At 44.0% G+C, this 13249-nt stretch overlaps 1 protein-coding gene across 1 annotated transcript in view; it reads right to left on the reverse strand.

Annotated features, from left to right (window-relative positions):
* ARHGEF28 (Rho guanine nucleotide exchange factor 28) overlaps positions 1-13249 on the reverse strand; it is a 167027-nt gene that overhangs the window by 123535 nt on the left and 30243 nt on the right. The window contains exon 5 of the mRNA XM_015413585.1: positions 2862-2934. Within this exon, the coding sequence (XP_015269071.1) occupies positions 2862-2934 (73 nt within the window). The remainder of the gene's footprint in view (positions 1-2861; positions 2935-13249) is intronic.

Here is a 13249-nt window from a genome sequence, read left to right on the forward strand (position 1 = left end):
GACCAGTTCACTGACACAATATAGCAAACTACTTTCTGAGCATCATTTGACCAGCAGTTTCTGCTTGTATTTTCATATACGTTATTTTGCTTTGGAAGGACATTAAAACATTTCAGTCATTTATTTAAAATATTATAGCCTGACCTTATGAGCAAAAACGTATGATGTGGCTAAGAAGAATAAAACATCTAAAATCAGTAAATCATTTTTTGGGGGGAAATAAAAGGATTAAAATAGCAGCAAAACACAGGAGAAAAATACAATAAAATAACTTAACACTGCATCAGACAAAATTAAAAACAATAATATGACAAAAGCCAAATAATCTAATAAAGCAACTCATAAAGCACCCATGGGAAATAGGAATCCAAGCAGCCCATGAGAATAAAGATGTCTTCCCATGACATCTAAAACCTTGTGAACTTGGTGCCAGTTGAGTTTCTGGTAAGTGTTCCCAACCACTATGGTCATCTTCAAAGGTGCTGCTTCCGATGACCCTATCATCTGAAAGTAGAGAGATGGTAACCCAAGAAAGAGCCCTGCCACTCATGGCACCAAAACTATGGAGTTCCCTCTCCCTCACCCATGAAGATATGTCTGTCCCTTTCTCTTCCACCAGCAGTTGAAGACTTTTATATTTTGTCCTGGGTTCCCTGATTAATTATCACTGACCCTCCTTCCCTTTCAAGTGCATATATGTTTTGTTTTAATGGCTATATATATTGTTAGCTGTCTTGGGGACCCGAAGTAGGGTGGAAAGGCAGCTTTAAAATGTTTTAAATAAACACATATGAATTTATTTGCTTTTTAAAAATTGGGCTTTGTATTGTCTTGTTTATGTTATTAGAGACAGACTGGCCCTTTAACATACCAAGAAAGTTCCTGGAGAGGTGCTGGCCTGGAGGGAGGGTTGCCAGGTCCCTCCTGGCCACTGGCAGGGGATGGGTGAGTAGGGTTGCCAGATCCAGGTTGGGAAATTCCTTGAAATTTGGAGATGGAGTTTGGGGAGGAGAGGAGCCACTAGTAGCCACCAGCAAGCCCTGCAGAGGCCACTTGGCTTAGACCCAGCCATCAAAAACTTAAAGCAGTTTGCATGGGATTCTCAGGAAGTTTTCCTGTCCAGGCAGGCATCAACTAGGCCCAGACCTGCTTAGCCTTGAGCAAGGCTGCTATTCTGGATTGCTTTCTCACCATAGCACAATGAGGTAAAGCCTTAAAAGAGCCAATGCTGACAGGGAAAAAAACTTATTAAATTATGAATGTCGAAGTTTAAAAAGATAAAACCTTCAAAACCAAGCTTTGATTTCAGCACTTTTGTTAACTGCACTATCATTTAGACTTTATGAAAAAGAAAATACTCAAAGAACGTCAGTAGAATTCTGCCCTCTTCTGGCATTTTAGGAGAAATAATAATTGGTTACTAGTTAAAACCTACCCTACTATGGTCAGGAATAGAAGCCTGATTTCTGTTTAGAATTGCAGACTGGATTCTTTGTACCAACTCAGGGATCTAGACAAATCACAGTGGCAGCTGCAAGATCCGCTAAAGGCTGGTAATATGTGGAAGTCCCATAAATGGCAGAAAGCAGCCAGGTAGCTTTGAGATCAAAGAAAGACCTGCCTCCCAGCTGTACCTCTAGAACAGGGGTGGCCAAACTGCGGCTCGGGAGTCACATGTGACTCTTTCACACATATTGTGCGGCTCCCAGCAGGGCAGCTGGGGAAGCAAAGGGAAGGCATACTTTTTCTCCTTCCTTCCCTCCCTCCATCTATTTAATTCCTTTGTTTCTCCCTCTTCTCTCTCTTTCGCCCTCCCCCCATCTATTTGGTCTCTCTCTCTCTCTCTCTCTCTCTCTCTCTCTCTCTCTCTCTCTCTCCACCTCTTTCATTCTTTCCACCTCTATATCTTTTTCTCTCCCTCTTAGACAAATAAATATCATTAGCAAACAAATAAATATCATTGGACAAATATCATTATAAATATCTGCTCTTACGCCTTTTGTTTTTATTTTTGGCAGTCTCATTTAATGTTACTAAAAAGCAAATTTGCATATTTTAAAAATAAAAACGTGTGTGTAATAGTTGTTCATGTCTTGCGGCTCTCAAACATCTGACGTTTAATCTATGTGGCTCATACGTTGAGCAAGTCTGGCCACCCCTGCACTAGAAATTTGTCCATTTCCGCCCACACTTGTTAGATGATTTACACTCAGAAGACTGCTTATATTTGTGGGTCAAATCTATTGAGTTTGGGAACATTTTTTTTAATTCAGTTATACTATGGTGTGGATATGAAAGTCAGTACAGTGTAGTGATTAGCGTGGCAAGGGAGATCCACATTCAAATCCCCTCTCTACCATGAAATTCACTGGGCGATCTTAAGCTAGTAATTAATTCTCAGCCTGAAGAGAGGATAAACATGTATGTGCCCAGGAGCTGTTTTTTTATCTCAGAAAGAAGGAGATAAGACTAGTGTGAATCTATATCAAGCTTGAATTTTCATCTAATCTAAACTCCACATACCTTGAGTCATATTAACATTTCCCCACAGGAGTATTTTAAGTGATGTCTTGTTGAATTATTTTTTTACCAGTGTACAAAGCACTCTACAATGCTGAACTTATTTCTCCTTATAACAATCTTGCGGACAGGATAGGTTGAAAGACAGTGCCTTTGTCAAAAGCTATTCTGCTAAAAAGCAGCAAGTTTAGCCATACTTATAAATGAAAGGTTTTCATACCAGATCTGCCCATGCATTGAAAAATTCTGATTGCACAGAAAGCCTAAGCTACTCCAATGTATGTTATGTGCATAACTGACACTGGATTAGTGGATACATTTACAAGCAAGGCTGCCTTTACCTTCTGCAGAACACGTTGACTTGCAAGGCATCTGCAGTTCTCCCAGTGCCTCAATTTGCTTTGGAGCAAGAGTCTGTGTACAGGGGAAAAATCAAACAATAACCTTGTATTATTGTGAATATACACTGTACAAACTATAATTAAAACAACTTATGTCTCTCAATACTACATGCTCAAAACAAACATAGATACTGCTCTAGCATACTACACAGTATTTAGTTACAGTACATTTATACACAATGTATACTCTAGGCCTGGTACCCAAGTTATCATGGTGAAATAGGGGTCACTCCTTTCTGGGACTCTAGGATAGCTCCAGGTCTTGTGAGTTGGATTTATGCTGCAGTTTCCCTCCAAGCCACCATCAGTTCTCCAGAAACTGCGCTATTGTTCAAGGAGAGAGAAGCCACAGTATGGGATTCCTCCCACACGGTCCAGCGTTTCTCAGCCAGGAAAAGCTTCCTCAGTGCTCGGATAATGTAAGAATTCAGCCCTAGTGGGATAGTTCTGTCCATCAGCAATATATCTGGCCAGCAGGAAAAAGATTGCTGCCTCTCCACAAATGTATACATAAGCCATTAAAGAAACCACAAGGCACAACATGTTGGTTATAAGTTGATAACAGCTTTTTATCCTTAAATATATGTGACAGTAAATAATAGCTAAAGAAGATGAGGGATTAGTTAATAATTGTTTGGTCAAAAACCATTTTGGGAAGACAGTGGGGAAAAGAGGAGGTGGAGAACAAGAATGGATGATGGAGGGCCGAAAGCAGTTATTGTAGAACAGGCACAAATAGCCTTTCGTGCAGAAATGTTACCTGGGGATTAGCTAGTCAGACAACTTTTTCAGGACTTTTCACAGCATCCTTGTCATAAATAAGACACAACAGATGTAAAGGATGCTGTTGAGAAATGGATTCCTGAATTACGGGATACACCCATGAAGGTTCAAGCACCATTTTATAAAGGTGTTAGAAAGGGGTAAAGGTAACGGTAAAGGTTCCCTTGCTCGAAAGCCAGTCGAATCTGACTCTAGGGTTGCGGTGCTCATCTCCGTTTCAAAGCCGAAGAGCCAGCGCTGTCCGAAGACGTTTCTGTGGTCATGTGGCCAGCATGACTAAACACCAAGGCGCATGGAACGCTGTCACCTTCCCACCAAAGTTACCTTCCCACTTGCAATTTCTTGCTTTCGAACTGCTAGGTTGGCAGGATAGAAAGGGGTAACAGACAACAAATAGATTTAAAACAAATTGGTTGTCTTTTATCAGCTACATGGAAATGAGCAACCTATGTCAAGGGTCAAAATATTAAACCTTACTTGCTATAAGATGTTCAGTAAATTTCATACTATGTCATGAGGTTATAGGCGGGTATCCCATGGAACACATGCATACGGATGGGAATGAACAAATTTCTTTCCCACCCTCTTCCACCCCCAGTTAGCCCCCTGAGATCTCCAAAATGCTAATGCTAGAAATTGCAAGCTGCATGTGGACAAAAAGTTGCAGAGTTTGAGAGGCCTACAGTGAGGAAGGGAAACAAGGTTGGCACCATTCCTAGTCCACTGGAACTTTTTGCATCAGCAGAAACCACTGAAGGAAGAGGGAGGGGAGGGCAGTTCCATTTGGTTCAGCCTCCTCACTGCAGCCCCCTTCCCTGGCCACCTGGTTTTTTCATCTGCATGGATGCTACAAACATCAGTATTTCAGAGGTCTTCAGGGCTACTGGCGGAAGACAGAAAAGAGGACATGCTGCATAGGATCCAAGCTATCGTCTGTCCATTGCATGAACTTTAAAAAGTAGTAATGGTATCATGAGAATTCCACATGTCCATTTAAATGGGGTTTAAGCTAGTGTAAGAGACAGGGGTCATTTCCTGCAGGAGCGCACAGGAGCGGAGCTCCGGCAGTGAAGAGCCCAGGGGGTGGGCACATGCAACAAGCCTCACCCCCTGCTCCCAGCAGCCCTCAGTCAGAGCAAGAAGCAGCCAGGTAAGTTGCCGAGCCCTCCTGGCCCCCCAGTCCAACAGTCCAGTGGCACCTTTAAAACTAAGTTTTATTCAGGTACAAGCTCTCCCTCCTCTGCGAGGGCAGATCTGCACGTCATCCCCCCCCCATAGCTAGCAATCCAAAACAGTCCAGTGGAGCCTGAGCGGTAGGTGTTGCCTTCTGACACACTTCCGGTGATGTCAGGGGGTGTGGCATATGCAAATAAGTTATGCTAATGAGTTATGCTAATGAGCTCCTGCACCTCTTTTTCTACGAAATGACCCCTGGTAAGAGATAGTTTCTCATAAAGCAGCCAAGTAGCTGCAGCTTTTAAGGATGACTTGAATGCTATGACAGTTCTCTTGCCAGATCAAGAGTTTTGACCACACAAATTAAACAACCCGTTAGGCTATATAAGATATGGATGTGAATATCGCCTATGCAGAAATGTGTACAGCCAGCATATTGGCACTTATCCTATTTGCCCTCAAAAGACTGTTAGTCTTTTCTCACTTGAGCATTGGAAAGTTAATGACTTTGGAAAGCAGCTTTCCCTTTTGGCAAGGACAACTGGAATCTATGGGATTTTTGAGTAAATCTGTTTATTTGCAAGTGAAGGCGGAACAAGAATGAAAGCACCAACTGGCGCTCTATTCAAAAGTGAGTAAAGCAACTACCGTACTATATAAAGCCCTAAAGACAGCTCATCTCTTTGAAGTCTTTCCAACCATCTTTGTTTGGAGGAGTGAAGGAGAGAGAGTTGCCCCGGATCCTGCTGACTTAAGCAGCCTCATTTGGGCACACATCAAGAAAAGTCTGAAGCATTTATCCTAAAGGGCAAAAAGTACCACTGTTGGGAAGGTTTGACTTGGAAACTGGTAAGACGTGCTTTCATTTCACTGCAGAGACACCTGTTTCTTTAGAGAATTTGTATGCTGCCTCTCTAGATCTCCTTGAGGGGGCTAAACTGTGTCATGGAAAGACCGGGAGTTTAGGGTGGATATAAGCAACTGGAAGTCAATCAGAGGGCACAAGGAACTGGGCAATTCCAAATTGCCATTTAGTGTACATTAATTTGATCTTAATTTTCCACATTTCCATAGAAAATTCATATCCAGCTATAGCTTCTGTGTTTCCCATCCAATTTAGAGAACTTTCTAAAGGACTGTCCCCCTCACCCAAGAGCGCATGCCTGCCAGATCTGATGTCTGTTCCACTTCCATAGGAAAAAGATCTTGCTTGCACAGTAAACATTTGGCAGAATTGAAGAAAGGGGGGAAAGAGGCATTTTGCACCCAAAGCAAGTCAGACAGGATGGCAGAGCAACCACATCCTTCTTGCTCGCAGGCGCCACTCCCCACCTCTTGCTCATTATTCAAACAATGGGGGGGGGAAATAAATACAGGAATAAGAGTACTCCATGGAAGTCACTACACAGGTGCATGCACTGCAATGAGTGACACAGACAACAGACTACTAAGGTGTGAACAGTCAGTATGAGTAACACTATTACAAACAGCAAATTAATCAAACACACAACTCAGGCCAGTTACCCATACCTACAGAATTCAGACAGTTTCTAGCACCTTTTTTAGATGTTCCAGGTATATTCAGGAGCAGGACCACGAAAGCAGTATCTGTTCCCAACCCAACATGGACCTGTACTCACTGGAACATATGCATAGTCTGTATACATTAAAGTATACAGGCATACAACTCTATCCCTACTATCAAGTACCCTACTTTTTCACAGTTCTTGACTATGCAGAGATAGCCCCATATGCATAAAGGGCCCTAGTCATCTATTCCTCTTAAGAGTTGCCAGGTTGCCTCTGGTCACCAGCATGGAGGACAGGGTTGCCATATCCAGGTTGTGAAATTCCTGGAGATTTGGGGATGAAACCTGGGGAGGACAGGAACCTCAGTGGGGTACATTGCCATAGAGTCCACCCTCCAAAGCATCCACTGTCTCCAGTGGAACATATCTCTGTAGTCTGGAGATGAGGCTGGCATCTCTGATTCCTATAAACACATATAGGCAAGTGTTGTTGCCATGTTCCTACACACACACAAGAACATACACACGCACAACTTACCCCAAGCAATGATTGATAGAAACACTGTAGAAAGAAATACCTATCAGGAAAATTCTCTCCTGTTGCAAGACCTGTTTTACACTGCTGATTGGAAAAGTTCTCTGTCAGTTCTGGCCTATTCAGACAAGCTGATGACAGCAAATGGGGTTCTGTCCCAGGGTGTGGCTGAAAGGCACGTAAGGCAGAAGCCTTGTAGCAGCTAAGCAAACCTAACTCTGGTCAGTGCTCGGATCGAAGACTTCCTGGTAATTAATACTTGTGCTGCATTGGATTCTATGATGGAAGAAAGTCAACATGTACAAGTTAACAAACAGACTGGAGACCTTAGATGAAAACTTCCTCATTAAGTTACATTCACATCACATCAGTTACTGCATGGCAGGGTTATGCATTCAGATGTCACCTGATCAAAATGTTTGTTTGCTGTTGTAATTAAACCAAAGCCCTGACCTGGATAGCCCAATCTCATCAGATCTTGGAAGTTAAGCAAGGTTGGTCCTGGCTAGTATGTAGATGGGAGACCTCCAAGGAATACCAGGGTTATAACATGGAGGCAGGCAATGGCAAACCATCTCTGAATGTTTCTTGCCTTGAGAACCCCATAAGGGTTCACCATAGGTCAGCTGTGCCTTGATGGCAAAACAACAACAACAATTAATCCCAATTGAGAAATTAATGGTAACTGGTAATATTGAGATATCTTCAGGTCTGTCCATTATTCTGGTATCTGGCTTTGGCTTAGGGTTTACAAAGGTCAGGTGAAGGGGGGGGGCAATGAGAGAGGAGCATACCTGATAGTGCCGTTTTCCATTCAGCAGAATTACTCAAATCTTTCCACTGACGAAGACTGTGCTTATAAGCACGTCTTTTCAAATTGTTTACACCAATCACATTGCTTGTTTACTGCCTTGGGGAAGATACTGATTATGTATAAACAGGAGCTCCTGTTTGCTTGCTATTCTTTTTGTCCTTTTTTTGTAGTGGCATACAGACAGTGTTGCAGACTGAAGGGAAGAGAGGCAAGCACGGTACTTGTAACTCCCACAGGCTGTACTTGCTTGCACTTCCAGAATCAAAAACAGTGAAGCAGACTGGGGTGTGGGTAGAGAGGCAAATACTACTAGGGGTGTGCAGTAAAAAAGATGGTATTTTTGGATCCAGATACATTGGTGCTGAAAAATATCAATATTCCTGGTTTCCAAATACCAGTATGGTTTTCAGAACTGAGTTTTTCTCAGGTTTCTGATATTCTTTGGTGCCATTATTCCCTATGGAGAAGCTTCCTGGGGGACTGGGGAGGATGTTTTAAAAAGTACTAGCACCAAAATTGCAGGGGAGCCACTTGTGCCTGTCATTTAAATAACCACAAAATTTCAAGTCAATTGGATCAAGGGGTCCAATTCTATGGTCCCCTGAACAGCAGTCCTCCATTATTTCCTATGGAGGGAAAAATAACCCTGTGAAAAATGTAAAATCCCAGAATCTCCCCATATAGGATGCCTATTGCAAGCTATTGCTAAGCCCACCCAGGGCTATTTTTGGGCAGGAACACACAGGAATAGAGTTCTGGCTGGCTTCAGAGCTGGCCACGCCCACTACAGCCAAAACCTCTGCATGCATGGCTACAGAGGGAAGGCCTGGAGAGCGGACACCCCCCCGAGCAACTCCGAGGCGTGTGGGCCAGGGCCTCCCTGGAAGGATCGAGGAGGCATTTAAATGCCTCCCTGTGCCTTCCCTGGCCCGTCCAAGGGCCAGCTTACCTGGGCTCCCTGCAGCCATGTGGCACCTGGGCAAGCCAAGGGAAGGCATGGGGGCATGGCCTAATATGTTGATGAGCTGTGCTGTCAGGGGTGTGGCCTAATATGCTAATTAGTTTCTGCTGTTGGGTGTGGCCTATTGTGCTAATGAGTTTCTGCTGGGCTTTTGCTACAAAAAAAGCCCTGAACCCACCCAATGTAAAATAAGATAATCTGAAACTATGCAAATCACAAGAATCTGAAACTATGTAAAATGTATAAAACACAAGAATCTCAACTGGAAAATGCAAGAATCCAAAAAAAAAAAAAACCCTTGCAAACCTGACACAAATCCACTCCAGCAAAGAACAAACTTTAAAAAAACCCCAAAAAAACACTGGACACTGACAGAATCTTACCTAAAGCAGTCTGGAAAGACAATAACAAGCCCTGAAGACAAAGAAACACAGATAGGGGGAAGAAAAAAAACAGTTCTGGGAGCCTGCAAATGCTGGCTCCTGATATTCCCAATTAATGCCAAATATTTCTGGTATTTTGGGGGACCCATTTTTCAGTATCCAAAAAAATCCCATATATATATTTGGGAGACCTGATTATATCTGAAAAATACTGATAAGGTATTTTTCAACTATATATTCAGCTCAATGATATCCTAACACACAGCCCTAAATGCTACACATTGGCCTCCCCATAAGCCAAGCTGTATCTGACAGCTTCCCACAATAATGTGTACCTTCTGCAGTTCTCATAGAAAGACTTCAGTGCCCTGGTAAACTCCTGAGTTAAAAAAAGGAGTTTGGTTAAAAGGTTCCACCCTTACAGAAAGGGGGGGGGAAGCTGCACAACAATTTCATACAGTGGTGAGAGGAAGTCATGGCTGACTCTTCAAGCTGTACCCTCATCTGACCCTGCATGCATGGGACACAGATGGTCTCATGGGCCTGCTAAATATGGGTGCTACACTATGGCATTTTATTCTCTGTTTATGTATTATTTGACCGTACTCTGCCTACCTCCTTTGGTTGCTGATCACCTCCCTCTTCTCTGCAAGTGAAAATTGCCTATAACACATGGGTACTTTCTCCTCTTTGTCTGACATTTACCAAGGAGGACTCCTTGGATGAAGGGCACAGTTCCTGAGAATGTCATTCCAATTGTATTGAGGTGGAAGTTACAGCTGAAATTGTGTTCCCCATTGAAAACAACACAAAACAAAATGAATAACTACAACGAATCAATATAAAACTGAACTTGTTTAAATCAAAATTCCAAAAATTAAGGTGAACAAAGAAAAAAAATCTGTACACCCATCCCTATTGCATGGCCCCTGGATATCTGGTACTGTCCTCAGATGCTTGTTTCTGTGGAAAACATTCAAAATATTTCCAAGAGCTAGCAAAAAGGCTACCTCCCATTTTTCCTGAGCGTAATATGGGAAGGAGCCCTCCACCACAGTGTTTCAAAGGAAACTAATGGAATGAAAAAACCATCCTTAGACCCGGCCTAATTAGCTGACTACCAGTGGTCTCAAATTTGCCCTATTTGGGCAAATTATTGCAGAGAGCGGTGGCGATTCAGTTGCAGAGCTTTATGGATGACCCTTCCATGCTAGATCTTTTCCAGTTCAGCTTTCGTCCAGGCCATGGGACGGAGACAGCACTGGTCGCCCTCACAGATGACCTCCAGAGACATCTGGATCGAGGCGGTATGGTGGTACTGTTGCTGTTGGACCTGTTGGTGGCGTTTGACACAGTTGACCATCAGTTATTGGTCCACCGCCTCGCTGACACTGGGATACAGGGGCTTGCCTTCCAATGGCTTGTCTCCTTTCTCCAAGGTCGGGGACAGAGAGTGGCGCTAGGGGAGCAGACATCCCAGAGGTACCCGCTGGTCTGCAGGGTTCCCCAGGGAGCAGTGTTGTCCCCAATGTTATTCAACATCTATATGCACCCTCTCGCCCAGATTGCCCAGAGGCATAGGCTAGGGTGTCACCAATATGCATATGAGACCCAGCTATATCTGCTGTTGGACGGTCAGTCTGGCTATACCTCAGATGACCTGGATCGGGGGCTTCAGGACGTGGAGGGCTAGCTTAGACTGAGTCAACTGAAATTGAATCCGACGAAGACGGAGGTCCTGTGCCTGAGTTGGAGCAGGTCGGGGGCAGGGATCCCCCTACCGACCCTCGATGGGGCACCACTGGTGCCAGCGCCGAGGGTCAGGAGCTTGGGAGTACTCCTGGATGCCAGCTTAACAATGGAGGCCCAGGTAGCAGCCCCTGCCAAGGCAGCCTTTTACCATCTACGGCTGATTAGGCAGTTGGTTCCCTTCCTCGAACACAATGACCTGGCAACGGTGATCCATGCTATCGTCACCTCGAGACTGGGCTACTGCAGCGCTCTCTACATGGGGCTGCCCTTGTCCCAAATCTGGAAGCTGCAGCTAGTGCAAAATGCGGCAACCAGGCTGTTGATGGGCCTCTCCACTCGAGAGCACATCCGGCCTATGCTGAAGGCATTACACTGGCTGCCAATAGCATACTGGATTCGCTTCAAGGTGCTGGTTTTGACCTTTAAAGCCCTACATGGCCAGGGGCCTGCCTACCTGAGGGATTGCCTTTCCCCACATGTTCCCCAGAGAGCACAGAGGTCAGGGACCCCAAACCGCCTGACTCTACCCAGTCCAAAAGATGCCAGATTGGCCATCACCAGAGCTAGGGCCTTCTCAGTGGCGGCTCCACATTGGTGGAATGAGCTCCCAGAGGACATCAGGGCCCTGCGGGACCTTCTACAGTTCCACAGGGCCTGTAAATGGAGCTCTTCCACTGGACCTTCGATTAGGAGCCATCACTGATGAACGAGCTACAAAAAATTGATCTATCATGGCCCCATGTTACCGGCATTATGAACAACCGGGGAAACTGGTCTAGTTATACTGGACCATCTCACGACGATTGCCATCCACACTTAATCTGCACTTTGTATATTATTGTTTGGAATTGTTTATGGAATTTGTGTTTTATTGTATACTAAGAAAAAGGCCCATTGTGGAAATAAATACAACGGCCTCTAGAAAGAGGCTCTGGGCGGGTGCCCCGGCCTTGGACACTCAGTGTCAATTTGCTGTGGTGACCTCAACAGGGTATAATGACACTGAGTCCACCATTTTCTCCAGAGGAACTGATCTCTGCTACCTAAAGAACCGTTGTAATTTTGAGTGATCTCCAGTCCTCACCTGACTCTGAAGCCCTGACTGCTACGTCACATTGGCTGTCATATGGGGGCCACCTCAGCAGCATATAAGGATACAGAGCCCACCAGTTTCTCCAGGGGAACTGATCTCTGCCATCTGGAAAGCAGTTGTAATTCTGAGTGATCTCCAGCCCTCACCTGGAGATTGGACACATTTTACCTCAGAACAGCAAATTGTTTAGAATGTTAGAAGCAAAAGCTAATCAAGTCACATATGCAAACGACCTCTGTGTTCCGAGGCAAAGGCCAATGAGGATGCATATGCAAATAACCTCTGTTCTGACTGGCTATGGGAGGGGGGGAGGAACAGCAAACTGTTTAGAATGTTGGAGGCGAGACTCAGGCAATGCAGCCAGTGGATAGGGACACATTCTGAGTGACACACCAGGGCGCCAACCAATTCCAGAGCGTGTGGAATGTTCTAGAGAAGTGCCACCACCATTCGGCTTTTATATATAAGGGAGATCTGTGTTTTATTGTAGTTTTTAACCCATTGTACGCCACCTTGAGCCTCCTGTCAGGCAAGGCGTGATATAAATTGAAATAAACAAATAAATACCTCAATTTAACCCAGTGCAGACATTATGCCACATATACATACATTTATCCCCAGGGTTTGGTTTGGTTTTCTTTAAAAAAAAAAAAAAAGTGGTGCTGGAACTCTCAAGAGGGAAATGAAGTTTTCAATCTGTATACTGAAAACTAATGAACTTTTAAACATTTTTTTTAATTGTCAAAGAGGTTCCAGAACTCTGTTCCAACGCATTTCCCCAGAAAAAAGGCCCTGCTTATCCCATGTATCATGCCCCCATCTAACTTCCCTCCCTCAAAGGTAAGATTTTCCCTCCATTTTCCTTTCCCTGTCTAACTGAGCTGCCCTAGTAATGTATTTTCTTCTTTCCTGAAGAACTCTGACTGTCCCACCCTGTCACAGTATATTATTTTGGTTGTTTCCTCAGCCCAGGAACTTGAGGGAAGGACTGGGAGCCCCCTTTAACTTAAATGGCCCTTGAGATGTTTTTGTATTCCAAATTGACAACACATTTTATTTAACATAAAGGAGAAAGGTCAGATGAAATCAGGGGTAACATTTCTGAGGTAACTCAATATAGATAATTCTGAGATAAAGTCAGTACATGCACTGACGTTAGTTCTTATGTTTCAGGCTAAAGAGAGTTTCTTAAGCTTTTCACAGTGACTTAAATCTTTATTTGAGAGGCTTTTGTTCCCCAGAGTTTTCCCCAAACATTCCAGTACACTAACTCTTTGGTTTCCAGAAGGCTGGTACACTCTT

This window comes from Gekko japonicus, unplaced genomic scaffold (genome assembly GCF_001447785.1).
Source record: "Gekko japonicus isolate JY-2015 unplaced genomic scaffold, Gekko_japonicus_V1.1 scaffold318, whole genome shotgun sequence".
Lineage (NCBI taxonomy): Eukaryota > Metazoa > Chordata > Lepidosauria > Squamata > Gekkonidae > Gekko > Gekko japonicus.